The 23572-nt window shown below is 47.7% G+C and overlaps 1 protein-coding gene across 1 annotated transcript in view; it reads right to left on the reverse strand.

The window, feature by feature from the left end:
- The window catches only part of FRAS1 (Fraser extracellular matrix complex subunit 1), a 97022-nt gene that overhangs the window by 13705 nt on the left and 59745 nt on the right, over positions 1–23572 (reverse strand). Inside the window, exons 22-48 of the mRNA XM_079306028.1 lie at positions 22247–22393; positions 21475–21615; positions 21245–21385; positions 21015–21158; positions 20405–20675; positions 19108–19192; positions 17500–17814; positions 15066–15219; positions 13286–13464; positions 11886–12002; positions 10202–10316; positions 9640–9777; positions 9434–9466; positions 8669–8800; positions 8310–8435; positions 7699–7946; positions 6627–6766; positions 6244–6391; positions 5437–5572; positions 4948–5144; positions 4602–4755; positions 4020–4283; positions 3742–3930; positions 3221–3340; positions 2630–2809; positions 740–864; positions 85–225 (exon numbers count right to left, since the gene is read on the reverse strand). Of these exons, the coding sequence (XP_079162154.1) occupies positions 85–225; positions 740–864; positions 2630–2809; positions 3221–3340; positions 3742–3930; positions 4020–4283; positions 4602–4755; positions 4948–5144; positions 5437–5572; positions 6244–6391; positions 6627–6766; positions 7699–7946; positions 8310–8435; positions 8669–8800; positions 9434–9466; positions 9640–9777; positions 10202–10316; positions 11886–12002; positions 13286–13464; positions 15066–15219; positions 17500–17814; positions 19108–19192; positions 20405–20675; positions 21015–21158; positions 21245–21385; positions 21475–21615; positions 22247–22393 (4280 nt within the window). The remainder of the gene's footprint in view (positions 1–84; positions 226–739; positions 865–2629; positions 2810–3220; positions 3341–3741; positions 3931–4019; positions 4284–4601; positions 4756–4947; positions 5145–5436; positions 5573–6243; positions 6392–6626; positions 6767–7698; positions 7947–8309; positions 8436–8668; positions 8801–9433; positions 9467–9639; positions 9778–10201; positions 10317–11885; positions 12003–13285; positions 13465–15065; positions 15220–17499; positions 17815–19107; positions 19193–20404; positions 20676–21014; positions 21159–21244; positions 21386–21474; positions 21616–22246; positions 22394–23572) is intronic.

Genomic DNA, 23572 nt, shown 5'->3' on the forward strand with positions numbered 1-23572 from the left:
TCTTCAAACACAAGGCCATTTTCCCAACAGCCCAGGTGTGCAGCAGAAGAGGGGAGGGAGGAGGCCAGGGGGGTCCTGCCTTACCTCTGTGTCAGCATCTGTTGCTTTGAGCTCAAACTCGGTGATGGTTTTTCTCATCCCTTCCTGAACTGTCATCCCAAAGATTTGCACTACAGGTAAGGAGTCATCCACGGGGTTTATGGTGATGTCAAATGTCTGGCTCACCTGGGACAGGAGGAAAAGCCTCTCTTGAATTTATTGCAAGAGCACAGTGATTCCCAGTTTGGGTCACTTCATTTCAGCCTTGTCTGGTGAGTAAATCTGAGCTGCTAAGCCCAGATCACATGAACATGACTTTCTTTATCCCTCCCTACTAATTAATTCTCCCTCTTTCTATGATACTGGTGAACATCCCCTTTCCCTCCCTCTCTCACTCTGTTTTCCCTCTCTCCCTCTGTGTGCAGCTATGCCTTTTCTCTTTCAGAAAGCAGGAAAAAGGCATTTCTCCAGGGCCTGACTGTCGTCACCATGCCAAAAAAAGCTGATCAAAGCTGAGCTCCAGCAGCAGCTGGCAAGCAGCTGAAAACCAAGCTCTCAGATCTTGGTGAGGCAGTCCCACGAGGCCACGTGGCAGGAGGCTCCCTGTTCCCTGCACAGGGCCTGCTCCCTGTCCTGAGGAGAGCAGGAGAAGGGGGAACAGCCACATTCCTACTTGGGCACAAGTCAGGCTGGGACTGACCTCATTTCTCCCATCAGACACAGAAAAGGTGAAGGCATCCATGTGCTTTTCCATGTCACTGGTGTGGATGTACTGGATGCTGCCAGAGGCCAAGTCTGCCTGGCTGAAGGAACTAATTCTTGTCCCTGGAAAATGAACAGGAAGCAGGACATATTTAGCCACAAGAATTCAGTTTTGGCTGGTTCTGACCAAAGTCAGGCTGCCCCATGAACCTCAGCTGAACCAGGGATTTAGCTGGCACAGAGCCTCCTAAAACCTCCTTTTCCAAAAGAAGTCCAGGCTTCTTTTGACCTCATCCTGTTGGGAGTGTGGCTCCCTGGGCAGAGGGAGAGAGCAGCTGGGGGAAAAATGGTCCATGTAACACATGGATTGTCACTGCTGGGCAGGACTAACCCAACCATGGCATCACTGAGGATGAGCTAAAGCAATTTTCCAAAATGCCTTCCAAGTCTCTCTGCCCCTCCTTGTACCCCTGCTTTTAGCACAAAGTCTCTTTTTCAGCAGTGATTTATAGTGACATCTTTACAGGCCATTAGGTGTGACACAGCCACAGAAAGGTACCTGAGAAGCATTTTGAAAAGCACATGGGCTTTTTAAACCTCTTTGCTGTGTTCAACAGTTTTAGTGCTGTTATCAACAAACATCCTAACAGGAAGTTTCCCACCAATATATCACAATAAATGGCTGCTGACAAGTGCTGGCCACATTACAAAAGACACCAGGGTCTGATTTAAATAAATGAGCCAAAATGGAACGATCAGCTAATATTTCCTCAGAGCTCATTAGCTGTACAGGTTTGGGTTCCCTTTTGAACACTTCAGTACTCTCTCCTTAGGTAGAGAAGTCATTTAAATCATGATGACAACTACATCTCAGTCTGTGACTCTGTATCCCTCACAGACATGGAAAAGCACAGAAATCAGAACTATCATCAGATTTTAAATAACAGCAGGAATAAAGTCCTTAATTCAAGTCTTCAAAGTACAAGATTCACTGGTTAGTTTGCAATTTGGACAAAAATACTGCAAGTTTTTAATTTACTCTCAGCAGGGAGTAGTTTGCTTACTATAAGTCATTCATTGTTCCTGCCCTTTCAACATGTTTTTGATGAGAAGATGAGGCACACCACACACTCAAACTGAACTGTACAGGGACTGTCTGCATCTCAAAAACACACAGCAGATATTTCCACTCTAATCTCATGTTAATGAGAAATCTAAAGCTAAGAAGAAATATAATCTTAGATGAGTATAACAAAATCAGAAGGGCATATTACATGAGACCACAGATTTAGATGAATTCATCAGAGAGGGGCCAGCACACTCACAGTGTCAGCAGGCATGAGAGGCAGCTCTGAAATTCAGATCACATGGGCAGGAGTGACCAACCCCCTCCCCTGAACAACCAGAGTTCATGATGCAGCACAACCACCACAGCCCAGCATCCCTTCTGGTAAACCCAGAGGACAGTTCCCTTCCTCCCCCCAAAGCACAGCTAGGAGAACAGTCTGGGTTTTAGCAATCAAGGGATGTACTGGCCAAGAGGGGAACAGAAAGCAAGTATCTGTTCACCAAGATGGGCTGTTTCCAAGGACATTAAGGGATGGATTTTTGTGCTGCTCACAGCAAGGAACAAAGGTTTTGGCAGAAGCAGCAATAGGACCATAAACTCACCCAGAGGCTGAATAAATCCTCAGCTGGGATTATTGGGCTGTTCTGCCCACTTTATTCCACAACCCTCTGGGCTAATGGCCCTTTGATTTCTAACAGGAATCAGAATTCTGTGCTGCTGCCTCTGGGCAGGTTTGTCCTACAGTGAATGTTGAGGGCTCAAAAGCCTCCTCAAAAGCAGTGTTTTGGTGGTCTGAGGGGCCAACAGCTCCCTGCTCACCTGGGGAGGCCACGTGCTGCAGGTGGCCCAGCTGTGGCTGCTGGGTGACCTTGTACTGGAGCTGGGAGTCCTCACTGTCCTGGTCAGTGGCTGAGAGCTGGAGGGTTGTGATGGTCTTGGCTGAGTGCTCATCCAACACCAGCCCCTTGTTAGTGATGATGGAGGGGGGAAATCTGTCCTCTGGAAGGGGTAAACACAGAGCTGAGTTAGAGACAGTCACACTCCTTCCCTCAGGTGCTTGTGCTCAAGAAAAAGACAACATGTGCACAAACATTTTGATAATTCCAAACCAGGAACTTTGGGCCCTGCTGTTAATCAGGGATGGTAGCACCATAATGTCTTAAAGATAGTCTAAGCAGCATGAAGATATTAAGGGGATTTTTTCTACCTTTTCAGTGAGTTTGTGAGAAGCTAGAGATGAACCCTTACATCTGTAAAATCTCCCCATGCCCCTCACTTCAAAGGCCTTTGAATTGACAGCACATCAAAACTGCATCTCAAGAATTATGTTTTGCCTCATGTGGGGTGAGAATCTGTGAGCAGGCCTGAGCTCTGCAGCAAAGAAAACATAACTTCAGCACTACTTTTTACCTATGACATGGATGTAAAAAACCTGGTCCATCAGTTTGTTGCCATCTGCATCCATCACATCAAAGGTGAAGGGGAAGTTTCCACCAGGATCCCCTTTCCTGTGGCTGTACACCACGTGCCCTGGAGAGAGGGACAGCAGAAAAGAGATGCTTTATTGCAGGCTGCAGCAGTTAATTCTTAGTTTGGAAGCAGTCTGGCACCATCAGATGAGGCACTTAGGGTTTGACAGAGCTCCTGGATTTGGGTTTCATTACTTTCTCTCTTTGTTCTTTTTCTCCTGCTGAGAGAGACTTTTTAACATATGTTTAATGATACATGGTTCTGCCCTTACTGCTTTCTCTCTCCCTTCCCTACTTCAGCTCACTGTCCCTGTCTCATAAAGATCACAGCATCATGGAATATCTCAAACTGGAAGGGACCCATAAAGGTCATCAGGTCCAACTCCCTGCTCCTCACAGGATTACCTAAACCAGCCTTGGTTTATATACTTGCTGTGACTACCTAAAATCCAGCACTCTCACCTTTGTTTATATCAGCCTGGGTGAAACTTTTGAGGGGTCCTTTGGCAGAGATCTGGACTGGACTATCACTTGTGGTCAGCTGCAGCTGGCCCCTGCTGGGGTCCCTCCTCAGGACAAATCTGATGGCTGTGTCCCCTGAATGCCCAGCTGCTGCTCTCAGGTGCTGAGCCGTGAGCTGAGCTGCAGATCCTGCACCAGACAAAGTAAAGTCCCATCAGCTCCAGCCAGCCCAGTGAGAAACTGGTGCAGGCACCACCCAGCAATGCCTGTGCCCATACCAGCTGGGAGCTGCAGGTCCCTGCTGACAGCCACAGTGGGTGGCTGCTGGCTCTGCAGCTCCATGGAGAATTCCAGCCTCCCTGCCTGCGTGTGCAGCCCGTCGGAGAGGGAGAAGCCAAAGGCATCGGTCTGTGCTGCGGCACCGCTGCGAGTGTAAGCGATCAGCTCGTCCAGAACGTCCTGGTAGGTGAAGGAGGAGCCCCTGGACAGCACCTGGCCCTGCTCCAGGGCCTCTGCTCTGCTCTGCCTTCTGCGGAGCTGGCCTGGCAAACAACACAGGGATCAACACTGCCTGGGACATGGCCTTTGTCTGGTTTGACTGGAGATGCCACCTGCCAGCAGGGACTGGGGAACACAGCAGGAACTTCCCAGGGAAACACATGCACTGCCCCCTCCTGCTCTGCAGCAAGGAACGAGGGACAACTCGCCAGCAACAGGGCAATCCTGGCCCCAGTTGTGCTTTATCCCACATTCCAGGCTCCCCTCCCCCAGCAGGAGCTCTTACACACACACACTGAGTGCAGACAGACACCGACACTGACAGACTCCCTGTCCCTCACTCCCAGCCTGTCAGGACATACCATGCTCAGGACTTTGGCTCACCACGAAGACCAGCTCTCTGCTCTGGGTGTCCAGGTCCTGCAGGCTGAGGGAGGCGTTGGTGACAAGCACAGCTGAGCCCTCGTGCACCCGCACAGGCTCCAGCACCATCCTCGGGGGCTCGTCGTTCTGCCGCTGCAGAGGCACCACAGAAAGGAAAATGAACACAGGGAAATGAACCCCAATGAGACACAAACTCCCAAATGGCTGCTGCTGGCATTGCCAGTCCCTCCACATCTATCCAGCATCATGGCTGCTTCCAAGAGGGAGGAGACACCAGAGCAGTGAGCCTTGGGCAAGACGCTACAAAGCACAACTTGGGTATACCTGGATTGTGATGTTGATGCTCTGCACCTCTGACTGGCTGAAGCCATCACTCACATAGAAGCTGAAAACATCACTTGTGGGCTCAATGCTTTCGTGGACACTCTGGAAGTAGTAAATGCTCTTCTCCAGGACATCTTGAAGGGAAAAGGATGCCTCTGTGGTCCCCCCAGACTCACTCTGCGGGCCGAAGCTCTCACCTGCAAACCAGAGTATCACTGGTGAAAGGATGCTCAGGTGGCTGATAACACAAACCCAGCATGATGAGGGGAAGAAAAGCACATTGTGAAGGCTGCACAAGGAGGGATGTTCCTTTCTACAACCTGGTTTCCCAGACCTTTGAGGGTCGCAACATGTGCTGTGTTAGAGTGGGCACTGGGGAAGCTGCAGTTTTAGCTGCAGCACAAGTGATCCCCTCCATGGGATATGGCAGGTGTGATCCTCTTAGGAGCACAAACCAGCCAGGAAGAAGGAGGGAGCCAAGCAGTTTACCTGTCCTGGTGTTTTCAATGTAGCCATACACAGGCAGAGTGACCATAGTGACCCTCAAGTCCTCCTTGGCAGCAGTATCATAATCAGCAGTGAGGTGGTGATGAGCCAGCAGCAGGACCCTGCCTCCCTCATCCACCTGGAAAGCAACAGCAGACAACACAAATCCTTACTGAATGAGGCTGCCTCCGTGGAAGAGACCTGCCTGGGCTCTGGAGTGCTGTCCCATCCTCCCCTAGGTCAGTTAATCAGGAATTTGGCAGGGAGGTGAGGTGGGATGGGAAGAACAAAGCCTGCCTGCCCTCCAAGAGGAACCTGTGAGTTCCTTATCAGGGCAGGAAGGGAACTGGCAGAGTCACGGTGACCTCTCAAAGGCAAGAGTTGTGAGGCAAGGGAGAGGGGATGCAAAGCTGGAAAGGAGGGAGATGATTTCCTAAGGCTTTGATAAGGAGTGTGAAATGCTCTGTGTCAGTCCAAAGCACCAGGTGTCTCCAGACTCATCTTATGCTCATCTCTTACACACAGGCTGGTGAAATTAGGGATGAAATACTGAGTAGGGATAAATCTGATTTGCTGCACTGATATCAAGAGGACACCCTAGGGACAAGCAGCTCCTGACTGGAACAGATATAAACAGATGAGGTTCAGGGATGCAGTGGACTGTCAGCCTCCTCTGGCCTCCAAGGGCATGGCACAAGCAACACTATGTTTTATCCAGTGCTTCCCCCCAGTGTAGGAAAGCCATTCAGGTGCTGCCCTCTAAGGCACTGGTGTCCTGTCCCTGTCCCCATGGCCTGGGCAGGCTCTCACAGTGACATGGTCAGCGAAGGCCACGAGCGCGGATGTGATGGTGATGGTGAACATCTGCCTGTCCAGGTGGTTGCTGTCAGCATCCAGGACTGAGAAGTGGAAGATGTCAGTAACAGGCTGATTGCTGGTCTCAAACGTGGTGGAGTAGCTGTGGAATCAGGACACAGGCAGTCAGGCAGTCTCACTGACCCCCCAGGCACATCCATCCCATCCCTGCACTTAGAGGTGAGGGCAATCCTCTTGGAAGAGAGGTGGTGTCTCAGTTCCCAACCCTCCTTCACAGTCATTCCCAGAATTATTTTAAGTAGCCCAGAGATCCCTGAGGAAAAGCCCACTAAGCTTTTAACTGGTATGACTTGAAGGAGAACAGTGCTCTTTGCTACCTGATCCTCTGGCTGTTGATGTCTTCCATGGTGAAATTATAAACCTTGGAAAGCTGTCCATTGGACATCCTTAGGAGGGTTCCATAGGCTGGCAGAGATATCAGCTGGATTCTGATCTCTGAGTCAGGAGAATTGTTGTCCTAAGCATGAAGAAACAAACCAAATCATAACAGGGCAAAATCAGCCATTGCTTGGTTCTACTAAAAATGGAAGGAAGAATCAGTGTTTTATAGGGAATTACACCTGCCTATCACAACTCAGATGTCATCTTTCTCAGGGGAGTTTTGTTAGCTGGTTGAAAAATAAGACACAGAGCAGAAATCATCACATCCTGAGCATACAGGTCAGGAGTGAAATCCTCTTTTCCTTATCTGTCCTCTTACTCAGATTAAACCTGAGCAGCTCCCTCGTCAGCCCTCCTCCTTAAGAGGAGGACAGGACATATTCCAGACTTGTATCCAGGCTGATCCCTTGGGGAAAAAGAAAATAAAATCCCAATCATGTGTCTGACAGCCAGCCTCTCTCAGCTCAGATCTCTCCAGCCTCACACCTGTACTACAATCTCTCCTTGCTCAGGAGGTTGCTACATCATCTGCAGGGAGTACAGAGCTTTCTTGGGAATGTCACCAGCAGGATAACTACTGCACAGCACACAAGCCCTGGGACCAACTCAAGCTACCAAGCTCTGCAGCATCTTGGGGTTGTTTCATCCTTCCCCCTTCCAATCTGCCCAGAAAAAGAGCCAGGCCAATTTGGAATGTGGGTGAGGGGGCTGAAATCTTCAAGAGATTAACACTTAGCAAATCCATGTGCTTTATTAGCAAGTCTGTTTGATAGAAAAATCTGGGATTAACTAGGTTCTCATGTTTAGCATGGCAGTTCACCTCTGTTACAGTCAAATGGGGATAACCTTAAATCCCTGTGGGATGAAAGAGTCTGTTATCCCCTTTTTGGCAGCAGTCAAAACTTGAGCTCTCTACCCAGAATCCATGCTGACAGCAGAGAGGTGTGTGGGGGATGAGGAAGGGGGGCTGGCAGCACTCCCTGGGTTTAAAGACAGATGCAAACCCACCGTGTAAGCGAGGTGCTGTCGGGAGAGGGTGACAGAGCTTTTGCTGGCCACGGTGACAGCCAGCAGGCAGCCTGGGGCCAGCTGTGGGCCATGGGTGTCCAGCTGGGACACATCCACCCTCAGCATCGTGCTGACTGTGGTGACACCGTCGGTGACAGAGATTTCCATGCTGTCCTCTGCTGCTGCTGAGCCATCGTGCACGTACTGCAGAGCATTCCGAGTGACATCCTCGTAGGTGAAGGTGTCGCCTTGCCAGGGGAGACACACGAGTCAGAAAAACTCTGCTCAGAACAGGCATCCAACCCAAATGACCTTAATCAACAACTAAACTGGCATTTAATTCCATCCTGCCAGGGCTGGGATGAGTTATGAGGACATTTATTAAGGAGCTGGCAGGGCAGAGGAAAAGCTGTGACCTTCCCAGTTCCAGGGACACAGCAACTCCTCGTGATTCACCAACCCTCCTGTTCTTCCCAGCTGTTTCATGAGCTCACAGCTTCCCTAGGGATGGATCCTTATCTGCCAGGGGCATCTGTCTCCTTCTGCTCACCTAAACCAGCCAGGCTGATAAACCCCTTTCCTGCACTGAGGGAAACTCTTACTCCACTCACCTGCTCTCATGAGCTCCTGCACATCTGCGCTGTACTTGAGCACAATGCCATGATGGGGAGGTTTCACCAGCTCAAAGAAAAGATCCTCAGGAGCTGTATCCGTGTCACTTACAGCCAACTGGATCCCTGTGCCAGGGAAAGAGAGCACATCTTGTGTGAATGGAGCCCAAAAAAAGCATCATTCAGTCAGTACAATTCTGGAGCTGCGAGTTTCACGGAAACAGTTTTTCCCCTGATGATGCTCAGGCTGTATCAGGGAATTCTCTCCTAGAGTGACTCCCAAGTGACCCCTGTTCAGGTGAACCTGGGCCTGCTGGCAGCAAGCTGAGCCCCCAGCCTGCCCCATGCACCCCACTCACCGATGGTGGCTCTGCCCCCCTGGCTGACCTCCAGGAACGGAGCTGCAATCTGGAAAACCGGAGGCTGCTGCTCAGCAGAGAGCAGGTGGATGACAAACACCATCTCCGGGCTCGTGTGCTCCCCACCAGACACTAGGCACAGACAAAAACCACACCTGAGTGCAGGGATGGGCCTGCAGGGACTCCTCACCTGGGAAATTCACCTGTCTGTACAAAAATCCCCATCCCACATGGTTGACTCATCTCCCACCTTTCCAGGCTGCACCTTGATCTGTGGACATACACACACACACACTTCACACAGGCCAAGAGCATTTATCTCTGGCCCTAACTCAGAACATAGACTTCTCCTTGCTGGTGTAAGCCACAAAGCACATGGAAATAGAAGGGTGTGTTAAACAGGCAAGCAGCTTATCTTGGCAATTTAATTGCAGAAATGTCTTCGCACTGTATTAAAAAAAAATGAGAGTGTAAAACTTCTTGTTCACACTGGGGGGACAACAGGAATGAATCAGGCTTTTAGGATTGATTTCAGGCAGCCAGTGGAAAAAGATGGCCCTAGCAAGCTGCAGCTCAGCATCTGTAAAACACTGCTGGGAGCCAGATGAATTCATATTCCCCAGGCATGTGCTTTTCCAGAAATCCCTACTGAGCACCCACAGGGGTGCCTGCAGCAGAACAAAGGCCAAGGAGAAACAGGCAATGAGAAGGGCAAAAGAAGGATGAAAATTGCTCTGGCCAGGAAAGAACAAGTGGTTCTCATACCTGTGAATCGGAAGTTCACGGACTCTGGCAGACCTGGCGGGACAAACACAAGCACACAGTGATGGTGTCAGGACAGGAAAGCACACGTGGATTTGGGGGATTTTGGAGAAAGCTGGTGTTTATCTGGGCAGGAGTCTCCCCAGCAGGGAGGAAGAGCAGCAGCCCAGCTGCCTGCCCCAGGCTGCAGGGAGCAGTGGGATGCTCACCTGCAAAGGAGAAGGCCATCATCTCCCTGAGGTGAGGCGCGGCGGCGGGCGGGCGGTAAGCAACCCTGCCGTGGTTGATGTCTGCCTGGGTGAAGTACCTGGCTGGGGACAGAGGCCTGTCCCTGTGCTCCACAATACCTGTGGGTCAGAGATACCAGCATTACCAGGAGGGGTCAATTCCTCCATCTGATTCCTTTGCTTTCCCTTTGTACTGGTTCCAGAACAAGTCATACGGATGCAACTGCATCAAGGATGGGCTCTGGAGACAAGGGAAATTAAACAGAGATTCCTCACTTAGGCATTTCCTCAAATAACCTCTCACTGGAGAGGTGGGAAGCAGAAAGCCACAGGACAGAACATTCAATATTATTCAGACAGTAGCAAAAACTGTCTGAGCTCTGCAGCACATTCCTGAAGAAGCCAAAGGAATGGGGGTGAGGAACAAGGTGTTCAAAAACTAAGGAAAAAAGCAACAGGTGCCTCCCCAGAATGGAACACAGAGGGAAGAAGGAGATGTGCTCAGCAAAATGGCAATGAATGCAGCAGCAACAGGTTCACTTGCCTTGGCCAGGAAGGAGAGGCACAGTCACGTTGTACAGGATCCTCTCACTGGGAACCTCCGGGTCTACAAAGGAGAGGTGGTGAGGCTCAATCACTGTCACACGGTCCTCCAGCACCTCAATAAACACATCACACCATCAGCATCAAGGCCAGAGACATGGGAAGATTCACCCAAAAATGCAGTGAAAAAGAGAATTTGCTTAGTTCTAGTTAAATATATAAGACAGTTCTTAAATGTAAAGGCCCAGTTCCTAGACCTAAACCTGACCCCATGTCCCCTGCAGATGCACAACCTTCACATTCACAGGTAGTCAGGTTTCTCTTTTGGCCTACAGCAATTAAAAAGAGAGAAAGGAAAACCTAGTTGGATCAAGAACTCCCTGGATGAACATGTAATTGATTGTCTGTGTAGTTTTCTCATATAGTCTGATGTGGCTGGGCTGGATTCTCTTTCAAAAGAAACTATGAAAATGACTCAGCCCTTTCCACTGGGATATAAAGAAACTAAAGCTTTCTCTTTTGTTTTAAACCTGTCTAAAATTGCTCTGTTCCTTCCATGACAAGATTATCATGAACCAAAGGCAGGCAGGACGTTAAAGGAATTACAGTGCTGCTTGAAGAGACTTAAGTGCCCAAAACCAGGTTAATTTCCACATGTTCATGGGCCTTAATCCTGCAGAATTAACAGCTCTGAGAAGTTGCCAAATTAAACAGCTCAGCTGGGTATGAAAAGCATCCAGCTCATTTCATAATCTTGAGCAAAATAGGGAGAGAGCAAGCTAAATTAAGGATATGGGCACTTAAATAATCTGCTTTGGAACATGAAAGGTTACCAATATGGGGGAAACAGCTTAACCTGATTGAAGAAAAACCAATATAGATGTGTCCAGTTTAGAAAAAGAGTCATCAAAGTTGCCTTGACCTTTCTCAGCAGCACAAGTCAAAGTCAAGACTAGAGGGATGGGAAGACTCCAAGTATTGTGCTTTCCTCTCAGCTTTAAGAAGTCTCATTCTGAAGGAGTCTGAAGACAAATGAACAGAACTCCATCACATTGGGGCAGGGAAGTGCCATTTTTTTGAGGGAAAGATTTAAGGTTATGTTTCTTCCTCACTGCCTCCAAGGCCTATTTGTCTCTCCCAAAGGTGGGACTCACAGGTGGTGAGGTAAAAGGTGTTTTATGGCCCTATTGAATTTTGTGGGGAGTAATTAGCTATAAAAGCCAGTGCTGTGTGGCTCTGCCAGACATCTCTCCCATCAATTTTGTCAATAATGACAACAACAAAAAGTCAGGAGCAGGAAGATAAATGGCTCCAAGTAGCAGTCTGGCCATGTTTCATTATCACCCTGGAAAGGTTGCCACTATTTTAAACCTTGACAAGGCTGTTGTGCCATGGACTTTCCACTAATCCCTCTCCCACTGCTTCCTTTGCCTTTCCTGGCCCCATGCCTGGCATGCTAAATTTCAGAATTTCCTGGTTTCTCAGGAAAGGGTAAGAATTCCATAAAATGATGATTTTGCATCTCTTTCTCCCTCTTCTTTCCAGTCTGTACATTCATCACTTTTTATACTGAGTTTATCAACTTTTCATGGGTATTTTCTGCACCACCCACCCCAACTACTCTTGTAATCTGTTTTTTTTCCCCCATTCCTACTCCACTCCATCTGTGTGGTGTTATCACTTACAGCCATGTGCAAAGAGGAGCCCAGGGAAAGCTGAGGGGCTTTGGGTGTCTGGGGCAGAACAGCAATGTTGAACACGTGGCTTTCCAAGCTGGCTTGTGGACTGGCAGAGCTGGACACCTGGGAGGGAAAAATCACATCAATGGGTAAGTGATTTCCAGATCTGTTTCAGACTTTCCCTTGGCAGTGGCTCCCAAGCTTCCAAGGTGGGCTGAAACACAAGATGTGACTTGTGTTTCAAAGACTCATAAATATTTTCCACTCTAGCACCAAAAAATTAAGTCAAGTGTATCTAACTCCTAATTGCAAGCCTGCAGCAAAGACATACAAAGCAAATTATATTAATAAATTGGTAAAAACTCAGAGTACCAGAACCATTCCCTAGAGGAGAGCCTGCAAGTATTCCCAGCAATCCTGGGGTGAAATAAGCACCCAAAAAACACAGCTCCCTTCTTTGATAGACTCAGTTATGGTTTTATCTTTTAGTAGGGATGGCAGTGTGCTCTGAAACTCCACAGAGAACTTTGTGAGTGCAAATGGACATCCTGAAGCTTAATTTTTGGAAAATGCATAAAAATGTAAGTTCTGATGAAAGGAATTATGCCATTTTAGCCATTTGCTGCACCTGCTCTGTCCTAAAACTGATGAAAACAACATGTTGGCCCTGGTTGGTCCCAACCCAGAGTTCAAGGCTTGGACAGGAGTGCCTTGGTCTCCTGATGTGACCAGGTATTCCCAGCTCCCTTTCTTAGCTCTCTGTACAATTATTGCTCCTGCTCTGAGATACTAAAGCCAAACACTCAACTCATGCAAAATGCATAGTGTCTAAGAGGAATGCAGCAATTAAGCCAAAGATTAGCTTGTTCAACACTGACACTCACAAATTCCTCATTATCACTTATGTTAATTACTTCAGAAATTACCTTAATTGCCTCTCCGGTGCTACAGTAATTGCTTCTGCCTTGTAAACCAGATGCAACAAACACTGTGTGCCAGTGTTCACTTACAAGAGGCTGTGAAACCCTCTCAGCAAACAGCAAGGACCTGTCTGAGGAATTTTATGGCTCTCAAACCTGTGGGGAGTGGGGATTTATTTCAGTTTCCCAGCTGCTGGGGAGTTTTTCCACCTTTTGGACTGTTGGCAAGATGAAGGGCTCTGAAGCCAAAATTAACTCATTAAGAGTTGTGTGGCTCTGGGGCTCACAAAACACACCATTTTTAAAAAGGCTCTTGGAATGTTTTTCACTTGGTGTAAATGTTCTGGGTTTTATGAGAGGGTGCTGCATTTGCCAGTATGTACTTACACACACATCTGTGTTATTGTTAAAACTCAGGCTCAAGACACAAGTGCAGTAACCTCAGAGAGCTGCCAGGTGCTATTTCAGGGAGATGATGAGGAATACCTGGAACTGGAAGGAGTCACTCTCCACTTCAGCTCCAGAGTGCCTGTACCACACGATGCCATCACTGATGTCCTGCTGGGTGAAGGAGGTTGTGGGGGAAGCTGCTCTTCCATCAGGTAAAAGCTGCCAGGAGTCTGCAGGGCCGTCCGCTGCCATGGGCAGCAGCAGCACCACCTCCCCTGGGAAAGCAAGGAGCAGCTTGGGAGAACACATGGAAAAAACACAGAGCTGCCTCTGCTCCAGATGAGGAGCAGCCAAGGAAAATGCCCACCCAGCCACAGTGTCAAGTGACAGAAACACCAGCAGAGCTCCCAAAAGCCAGCAGCAGGCATTGAGACATCCCGGTGACATTGGGAAATCTTGTTAATTAATTCTGTTAAATGGGTTGATAATTCTGCTGATTGATAATTAATCACTCTGTTATGTGAAACATCCATCATAAGCTCTCCCATTTCATTTTCCCAAACCACCCTTGAAAAGTTGGAGCAACTAAAAAAGTAATTCAGCAAGATGCAATATCACACCTCCATTTGATCACCAAACTCTGGGCTAAAATCCCTTTATCAGCACCTTAATTACATTCCAGATCTTATGGTTTTGCTCATGGGAGGTCCCCTAAAAATCTAAAAATCAAATTCTACATTTTCTATAGGTATATGAATACCTTTCCCGTTAGTCACAGACTAAGTAAGGCAGATAAGCCCTCCTGGATTCAGGACCATTTTCCACATTTCTCTCTCTCTTATTTTTTCCCTCCCTTTCTGCAAAACAGTATTTTAGATAAATTTTGGTGATCATTGATTTCTGCTGCTTCTTCCTCACCTGCAGCTACAAACCTGTTTATATTACTGCAATTAATCACAGCAGCAATAATTATGGTGCTACAAACACAGAATTATAAATTTAAGTTAGGGATAGGCAGCAGGAGACAAGCTCCTCGGGGAAAAATTCCTGTTTTCATGTAAATGCTTATTAAAAATGAGAAGACAGACCTTCATCTGCAGAAAACTAAAAGGGGGAATACAAATTAATTACTTCTCTTCTAAACTGCAAAACTCTCATTATCTCTGTTTCCATCAGGTGCTGGCAGCTATTATGGAAACCAGCCTGTCCTTACAGCAAAAGGATTAAAAAAACCATGGATGTTGCTAGAGGGATCCTCTCATTTTCCTGGATCAGCAAATTAAATGTGGTATCATTTCTTAGAAGTGCAAAATATGTTATTCGAAGGCATGGTTTTTGTGAAGAAAATTGTGATGCCGAGTTAGAAAAGAACATTTTCCTTTTCCTTCCATATTTTGTTTCTTTCTACATGAAACCTCTTTTTCATCCCATTTTTTTTCCAGTTATAGCTCAGTGACAAATCCCAGAACATTCCACACTCCCCTGTGCCCAGAAGATTCTCCCTAAGCATGGGGTTGCTGGTGAAAGTTTGAGCTCAGAGCCTCTCAAGAGGAATTTGGGGACAAGACTTATCTACAGATCCAAACATCCCCTATTCTTCCTCTGGGACAAATTGAATCAAATGTCAAGGAATTTAGGGAATTCTTCAAGGTAAACTTTGTGCTCAGCAGTTTCTAGAGGCAGATCCTACTCTGTGCTGCTCAAACCAGAAATTCACCACCGAGGATTATCTTTAGGCAGGAAGATTCTGCTCTCTCAGGGCTGTAAATTCCACCACCACTGGAGAAACACAGATGATGAGGAAGGGCAAAATGTTAAGGAAAGCCTCCCCCAGGTGCAGCTAAGAGCTTGGGGAGCAGATCTGCAGAGGGTTTACCATGTCTGGGCTGCTGCTGGGAGATGGTGTAGGTGATGTCGGAGTCGCGGGCTCCGGGCAGCTCGGCGTGCAGGATGCTCCTGGAGATCTGCAGCATCCCTCCCTGGGGCACCCACACCAGGGAATTGGTCACCAGCCTGGGGCTCCTGGCACTCTGCAGGCAGGGGGACAGCAGGGAGAGGCTGCAATGTGAGCAATGCTGCACTGATGGAAACAGGCTTGGGGGAAAAGAAAGGATCAAGGAGGGCGTTCTGGAATTTCTTACACATTCCACCCTGGTTGTGTGCTTGAAGAAATGGTTGTTGGTCCTTCTGCTGTACCCCCAGACCTTGTCCTCTAATTCCCAAGTTCCTGCTGCTGACCTAAGACTCCCTCCAAAATTTTGTCTTTTACCACCATCCTCATTCTCACTGAGCATTCACCCAAGTCTTTAGTTTCTCAGTGGGTTTCCTAACATTCAAGCTATTCCTGTGGCGTTTTTTTTTTTTCAAATTAATATTTATCTAATATTAGTTTAAGCTTCCTTAAATGTGGATGTCAGCACTAGATTGATTGCAGCAATAATTTCACTACAGTTGCCATTTATTTCAGTAACACTGCTCTGACATTCAAGGATTATATCAGCCCTCTTGGGCTCTAATTTGCATTGTTGGACAGGTCACCAAACTCCTCATGACCCCTTCCATGCCATGGTTCTTTCTTATAACCCCAGCTGCTGTAAATGTGACTTCTGGATTTCTGCACATTCCCCTTGAAACTGGCTGTGGCTGCAGTTCACCTTGAACTGTGTGATCAGTCAAAATCCTGACTGCTCCATCTAAGGGAACACCTTCCTCCTCATTTACTACTCCACAAAATCAGCCCCCAAACTGATAAATGACTCATTGTCTTCTTCTGGATCTGCCACAGAGACAGGAGAGAGAGCTAAAAAGATGTTTGTGAAAAGGAACCACATTACAGGATGATTTCTGACCTCCTTTTTGGTATGTCTGCTGTGCACCCACCTAATTTGTACTCCACTTACACTGTGGGTTTGTTACAAACACAGAAACCCTCAGCTTTTAGGTCACTAAATGACTGAATGTTCCCTCACTGGCCACATCAAACCCATCCAGCACGTTGTGATGCTATTCCCACATGGCTTTGATGCTGCTTGTTAATAAAAGCAGACTCATGAGATAGCTCTTTCTGCTTTGTAATCTACTTAAAAAATATATTTAACAAGAATGAATTCACAGCACAGTAAAATTATTTTCAGGGAGCTCAGGGAGGCTCACAAGCTCCCTGGTCCATGCTTCAGCTACCTGCTCCCAGGCAGGGCAAGGTCACTTGCCTTGCAAATACCTTGGGGAATGCCCTTAGCTGGATCTCTAGAGGTCTGGGGTACCTTGAAAATAAACATATTTTGCCTTTTTTTCTATGCTTCCCCTGGCCTCTCAGAAAAGTAAGGCTTCCATGTCCCTGTTCAGACTGCAACAGTTCCTGCAAAGGGTCTGGATGGGAAAAGCAGCCATCAGCAACCAGAGAAAAACCCCTAAGAGCTGCCCTGCTCTCACCACCTTCATCCTTCTCTGTAGCCAAGTGCTGCACAGAGAAATGTGGAAAGATAAGGAGAGACAAGGGAGCACAAAGCAGGATAATAAAAGAAACTACTCTCAGCAATTTACCCTCACTGGCATTTCCAAGAACCTGCTTAATCAACAGTGGGGGATAAAAGGTGTTACAAAGAACATAGAGTGATGTCCAAGCATTTTCACAGTCCTTGGGATCCTACTCAGGCTCCTTGGGACCACAAAAGCCATCTGGGGAAAGAAACCACAGGCAGAGCTCCTCTTATTCCAGGAGTCTAATAACAGCACCAGCCTTGAAAGCAATTCCTTTTTCATCCCCAGACTGCTGTGTGAGTCAGAGCACTAATTAACATTAATTACTGCTGTAGCTTTAGGAAAACCTGCAGGGTCCAGATGGGATCAGTGCCTCCTTGTGCAGAACTCCATGGAGTGCTCACCAAGCTTCAAACTGCCATGCCCAAGCTGCTGTGGAAAACATCTAACACAGCAGAGAGGGCAAGAGAGGGGCAGGGACATCTCCTCCTAACTCCTGTCCAAGGACTGGAACTCAATGACACTGTCAGGTGTCTACATAAAGAACTGCAAACTGTGACCTTCTCTGCTGCCAGCTTTAGTTTTTGTTACCCTTAATGTGGAATGAGGATATCTTCAGCTTTTTCTCCTTCTGTTTTATTACAGTTTATGACTTTTTATCAAATAACTACGGACTCTGAATCATCAAGGCTGCAAACCAAGCGCTGGGGCGCCCTCCAATCCCCAGGCAATGCCCTCCTTTCCCGGGCTGTTTACTGAGGCTCAGTGAGCCTGCGGGGACAGAGGTGCATTTCTGCAGGCTGCCTGCAGGGTCAGGGTGTGGCACCCACCTCGGCAGCGATGCTGATGAGCAGCAGGATGTTGTGGAAGTGGCGGCCGTCGCTGGCTTGCAGCAGAGCCGCGTCCTGCCGGCTGCGGGAGCCGTCGTGGGCGTAGCGCAGCCGCCCGCCCGCCAGCTCGGCCAGCCCCAGGGTGGCAGGGTCCCCACGGGGCCCCAGCAGCCTCCCGTGCCCCGGGGCCTCCAGCACCACCAGCACCACCTCCTCGGGGTTGTCGCTGTCCCCCAGGCCCAGCACCTGCTCCGAGACGGTGGCGGTTTCCCCCCTGCCGACGACGAGGGGCTCGTTCCTGAACACGTACGGGGCCTGGAACACAAAGGCAGCTCTGAGGTGTCTCCTGGGGGAATGGATCACCATCAAAGGCTGGAATTAAAACTCTGGGGATAAGGACATCAGCTCGCTTCATCCCTGGAAATCTCCTATTTCTCTCTCCACACCTTTTTCCCCCGGTGGGCAGGTCTAATAATATTTAGCATTTAAATTGAATTAGTCTCATTAAAAGAAGATTTTCATTAGGCTTAGGAAAGGCAGAAGCTTGGGATATTTATATAGCAAACATCTGACTCCAGCTGATCCTCATTAGCCTTCTGAGATGACAGCAAGACTAGGTGTCTTCATCATCAGTATTTATTTCATTTCCAACACTCCCCACAGCCTTACTCAACTTATAACAAAGATGTGCTAGAGGCCATATTTCTGCTGGTTTAAATTAGTTCTCCAGTTCTTTGTCATCAAGAAAGTTTCAATCTGCAGTGTCTATTGATCCCAATAAACATCATTTGCCATGGGTAATGCACTGCCTCGGGAGGGAGGCAGTCCTGCAGAGACAAAGTCAAAGCCTTGGGAACATCCATCAGGGAGCCAGCTGCTGCCACCCCACCTGTGCACAACTTCCCAGGGTTATTAGGGATCAAAAGGCAGAATTCCTATCATTAAACCTCACTTGTGTATTCTGGGGCAGTGACTGCAGCTCTTAGGTGAACGTCCTACTGAGGTAAACAAGAGATGAGGCTGAGCCAAGATCTCAGCACCAGCCAGAATCGATATACACACAGCAGGATCAAAACCCACAGTTTGTCTTATTCTAAAGGACAAACTAGAGCACTTCTAATTTCCACAAGTTATGGGGATGACTAATATGGAATATAAATTACTCATGGTGAGCATGAGAGGCTGATCCAGGCTTGTAGGCAGGAAGGAGCCATCACTAGAGGAGTTCTGTCATGTCATTTGGTGCCCCTCTGAGGATGTAAATGGGCCTTTAAGAGTAGCAGATTCTCTTTTGCACTTTAAGGTCTCTATTTAAGGTCCTGCCATCAGGATCAGTCCTGGCCCAATTGCCCTGCAGGGATCCCTTAGCCTCATTGATAATTGCTCAATGATTGCACAGCTGCAACTCCCTGCACAAGCAAAATGACACAGGCCAGCTTTTCCAGTCAATTCTCCAAGTCCCTTTCCTCCAGGTGACTCTTGGCTGCCACCCTGAAGGGAGAGTTGACTCCAATTTTTCTGATCTGAACCCCAGCTCCTCTGTTATCCCTGCAAGAAACCAAGGCTTCAAATGGTACAAAATTTGGGGTTGTCCCCAGGCTTTGTTACCTGTGTTGAGTAGGCTTGAATGTTGATCACCTCAAGGTGGGAGAATGACTCTTGATCACTGACCTTCAAGGAAAACTGTCCTTTCCTAAACAGGTCCCCAACAAGCCAAAACACAGGATAATATAAATTAATGAATTACTCTTCCAGGACTCAATAATGATAAGCACACTATATATTCAGCAAAAATGACTGACTCAGTGACAGAAGCTTTAGCTCACGTTTTCTTCAATTATGTTTTTACAGTATTTTTCCTGAAGATTCACAACAGCCACAACAGATAATAAAACACCTTTAGCTGTGCAATAATATACCCTCATCTCCCTTTAAGCAATGTTATCCATATTGGATGGCATCCCCAAGATAAAGAGCCAATTCTAAATGTCAGCCACTTGCTGCTAAAGAAAAATGTCACTTCTTTGGTTTCAGGACTTGCCAGGATTTTTCCTTCCCATTTACTTTTCAGTGATGCCACCCAAACACCTTGAAGTTTAAAGTACCTGTATAAATAATAAATAGAGTAATAACTAGTAAAAAAGTAGCTTTGTTTCTCAAGACAAAATGGTGATGTTTCATGGTGACTACCAGGTAGACTAAAAAAAAAAAAAACAAAAAGCAGGATATAGGAACATATGACTGAAATCTGGTGAACACCATCTAACCCTTGGCATCAGGACACCCTGAAAGTTTTCTTCAGATCTTATTTAGATTGAAGATCTCCCTGATTTATACAGCCAGAAATTCAGAACAGTTCCACCAATGTCACACTGGTGCCAAGGCTTTATGGTGATGCAAATCAAGTGTGAAATTTGGCAGTGTGGCTGGCTTATTGCCTGGCTGCAGGAAAAATCTGCTTCCTTGCTACATCCTTGCAGTGTGAACTCTGCCAGCTACTAATCACCACTAATTATTCCAGGGTACTAACAGCTCATGCTGGAGGCAAACAAGGAATGGCTGAAGGCAAACTATGCCAGAGAGCACAGCAGTGACATCACTTGAGCATCTTCTAACAATATCAAGAAACTGTGGTAACAATCCAACTGATATGGTAGTTTTAACCCTCAGCTGAGTATCCTGAAGATGGATTCCAAACAGAAGGTTTGAGAATTGGGTCACAGTGACCTCTTCTACTAGAACTGAGGAGTTTTGCACTACTAGTTACACTGTGGTGCAATGTGGGAGCTGATTTAGCAGCAGTGGGAAGTGTGGCTCCCTGTAGGCAAGGAGGAAACACCTGTTCTCAAGACACAACAATTCTTCAGTGAGGCAAGAGCTGAGCAAAAAGCCTCCCCGCAGTCACCTGGGCTCCTCTCTGCCGTGCACCAAGCGCACCCTCCTCTCCCGCACGTCCCTGCAGCCGAAGCTGCTGCCGCGGCTCAGCGGCACCTCCTGCCCGTCCCGCAGCATCACCAGCCGGCCGGTGGAGGGAATGCTGTCCACGTGGAACTGCAGCTGCCCCCAGGCACCGGCCGGGTCGCACACGCCCAGCAAGGACAGGTCTAGGGGCTGCACCCCGCCAATCCCCACCCTGAGCGTGCTGCTCACACCGGAGCTCCAGGGGTGCCTGCTGGCTGAAGGGAAAGAAAGGAGAAGTGTTACTGCAGGAATCACCAGGGGCTGTGCTGGAATCATGCCTGTCAACACTATTTTTTGGGTGCCCTGCTCATTCCTGACTCAGGTGGACTGCAATCCATCCCAATCCCCACCACGACTTGGGCAAATCACTTCCCGCCTTGATTTCCTCATCACAGAACTGAAAGCCAACTGCAGACAGAGTAGTAAATCTTCATTTAGAATAAAGGATGGCTAAGTAACCACTAAACTTGAATCAGGCAGGGATTTTCCCCAAGACATTTTGTCACTGGCTTTACACTGATGAGAAATGGTGCTGTCTCTTGAGAGACACTCACCTTCCTCACACTCTCTGGTCCGTGTATTGCCGTAGAAACCCTGGCCACAGGCAGAAACACAGATCTTATTCTTCAGAAACGTGGTGCTATCACAGAGGTGGCACAGGCTGCCACTGGCACACTCCAGGCACCCAGGAGGACAAGCTGCATGGGAGGGAAAGCACAGCCCCACTGAGAAACCAGTTCCTTCCTCATGTGCCTGCTGTCCCTGCACCCAGCTCTGTGCTCACCTGTGCACTGGCGCCGTGCCTCGTCTGCGTGGTATCTCTGCCCACACTTGGGAACACACAGACTGCCCAGCAGGAAGAATGGGGCTGGGCAAAGGCTGCACTTGTCTGCCTGGTGGCACTGAAGGCAGGGCTGATCACACCCTAGAGAGGCACAGCAAAGAGCTCAGCTAGCCAGCTCTTGGGAGACAAGCAGGGAAACACGTTGGAAGTAGTGCTCCATCAAAACTCACTCTGGCACGTGTCTGATTCCTGGTAGAAAGATGGAGGGCACTCTTCCACACAAGCTCCTTCATGGAGAACGTGGCCTTCCATGCACTGCAGGCAGTCATTCCTGTGGGGACCTTTGCAGGCATTACAGCTCCAGTCACACTCTGGAAGAAAGCAAAAACCAGATCAGGGCAGCCCTTTCTGGGGTGCTCACCCTGCACAAGGGCTTAACACTGGGGTCTACAAGCTGTGGGAAAACATAATTTATTTCCACTATGGAACACTCTGCTGGGGAATTCTGGAAATCTTTCAAGTCACATGTCTTTTAAATCACTCCAAGCTACTGTTTCTGCAGCCATCCAGTGATGCAGGATTTAGTAAGACAGAGAGAGAGACAGGTAAGTACAGGAGGCCAGATAAGCCCCCTAAAAGAGACTTATCCTGGCAAGCTCACTCGTTATCAGCTGACCCGTGACTAAATGAATTGCTGGACCTGACCCCTGAAAACTTTCCTGGCTCAGTTACAAAATCATTTACAAGAGAGCGATTTGCAATAATCTTGTTCCACTGAAAGCCTCAAGTATGTGACAGCAGGCTGCCCAAAAAGCAAAAAAAACCAAAACTGCAGAAACCTTGCAAGCAACCTGCCACTGAACAATTTTCCCCTTCCTACACCCTTTTTAAAGCAGGCCACCTGCACAGCTCCTGCTGCCACCTAAGGGATTCTTAGCCAAGGCACTTGAATTTATTATTTTTTTTCTTTTTCCCCCTTGAAACCAGCAATGCATTTTTCACCTCTGCAAGTGTTGCTGGAAAAATCCAGGTAGTACTGGTGAGCACAGCTCTGGTACTGGCACTCCCCAAAGAGCAGGACCTTGGCTGCATCTCTGCACGATGTGCAGCTGGTGGCCGAGTCACAGCTCCGGCACTGGCTGCTGCAAGCTGTGGAAAGACAAGGAAAATCAGGGTCATTCCTGGTGCTCCAGCTGAATGCACCAGCAAAAATGGTGTTACCCTGCAGCATTGCTGCTCCTCTTGTCCTCAGTGCAGATTTCAGAGCCTTTGCTTGTTTTGTTCCTTTTCAAATCCTTCGAAGTGTAAAGAGCCTCATTCCGCTTGGAATAGGCTGGAATGTCTGGACAGGTCAGGGTAAAACATTGACCCTGAATCCAAATCCCCAAATAAGAGCTTCCCCTGCCTCTGTTTTTTCTAATTTCCTTAGTGCAACCTGCATTTCATGCAGCTCTTTACCCAGGAACACACAAATTTGGAGAGCAGAGCAGACTGCTGCAATCCTTGGCAGGACCAAAGGCCCATTTAATTTCACTTAACGTTTCCACCTTTTTATCTGTGCACAGTGTGAAATTCTGGAGCTGCAGGGAACAGTAAAGATGCCAGAGAAAAAATAATTCAGGGATTCACTGAATCTAGGATCAAAGTCCAGAGGTTCAGAATATTTCAATCACCTCTTTGATGTCCAGGAACTAAATTTTGCAGGAGGCTGTACTAACAGTTTGGGTGATAAATACTGACATGTTAATTCAAAACAGTTTTACAACCAAAAAGCCTCCAAATACCAAAGTAAATGTGAAAATGCCCACATTGCTCTCACTGAAGCAGGAACCCAGTTTTTCAAAACAGTTCCTTGTTTTAGCTCCTCTAAAAAATGCAACAGAAGGTCTGCATTTTATTGATGTACAAATGATTTCTAGGAAAATGTTTGCCCAAAGAATCAAGCAGCTGCTTTTAGGTGCTCTGGTACCAACCTGATTTTTCTTCACTTAAGAATAATACATGAAAAAAAAAATCACTTTTTTAAAGTGCTCCAAAGAACCAACTATTAAAAATACAGTCAAACATTCTACATGAGGTCTAAATCCACAGAAATCAGGAGGCATGCCAGAAGAGTAAGCAAAAACTGTATCTGGAAGCAAACCTGTCTGCTTGTTTTATCAGCATGACTCTGTATCTGCATTTTTAAGCCCATGAAGGACTCGTTAAGCTTCTTGCTGTTCCTGGGCCAGGATGTCATTGAGTTTAAAAATATCTCCCAGAGCCCATACCTGCACTCAGCATCTCTCTGAACCTCAGTCCAACCCTGAGTTCCTCAAAAGTGCAAAG

Source organism: Erithacus rubecula (assembly GCF_903797595.1).
Source record: "Erithacus rubecula genome assembly, chromosome: 5".
Classification (NCBI taxonomy): Eukaryota; Metazoa; Chordata; class Aves; order Passeriformes; family Muscicapidae; genus Erithacus; species Erithacus rubecula.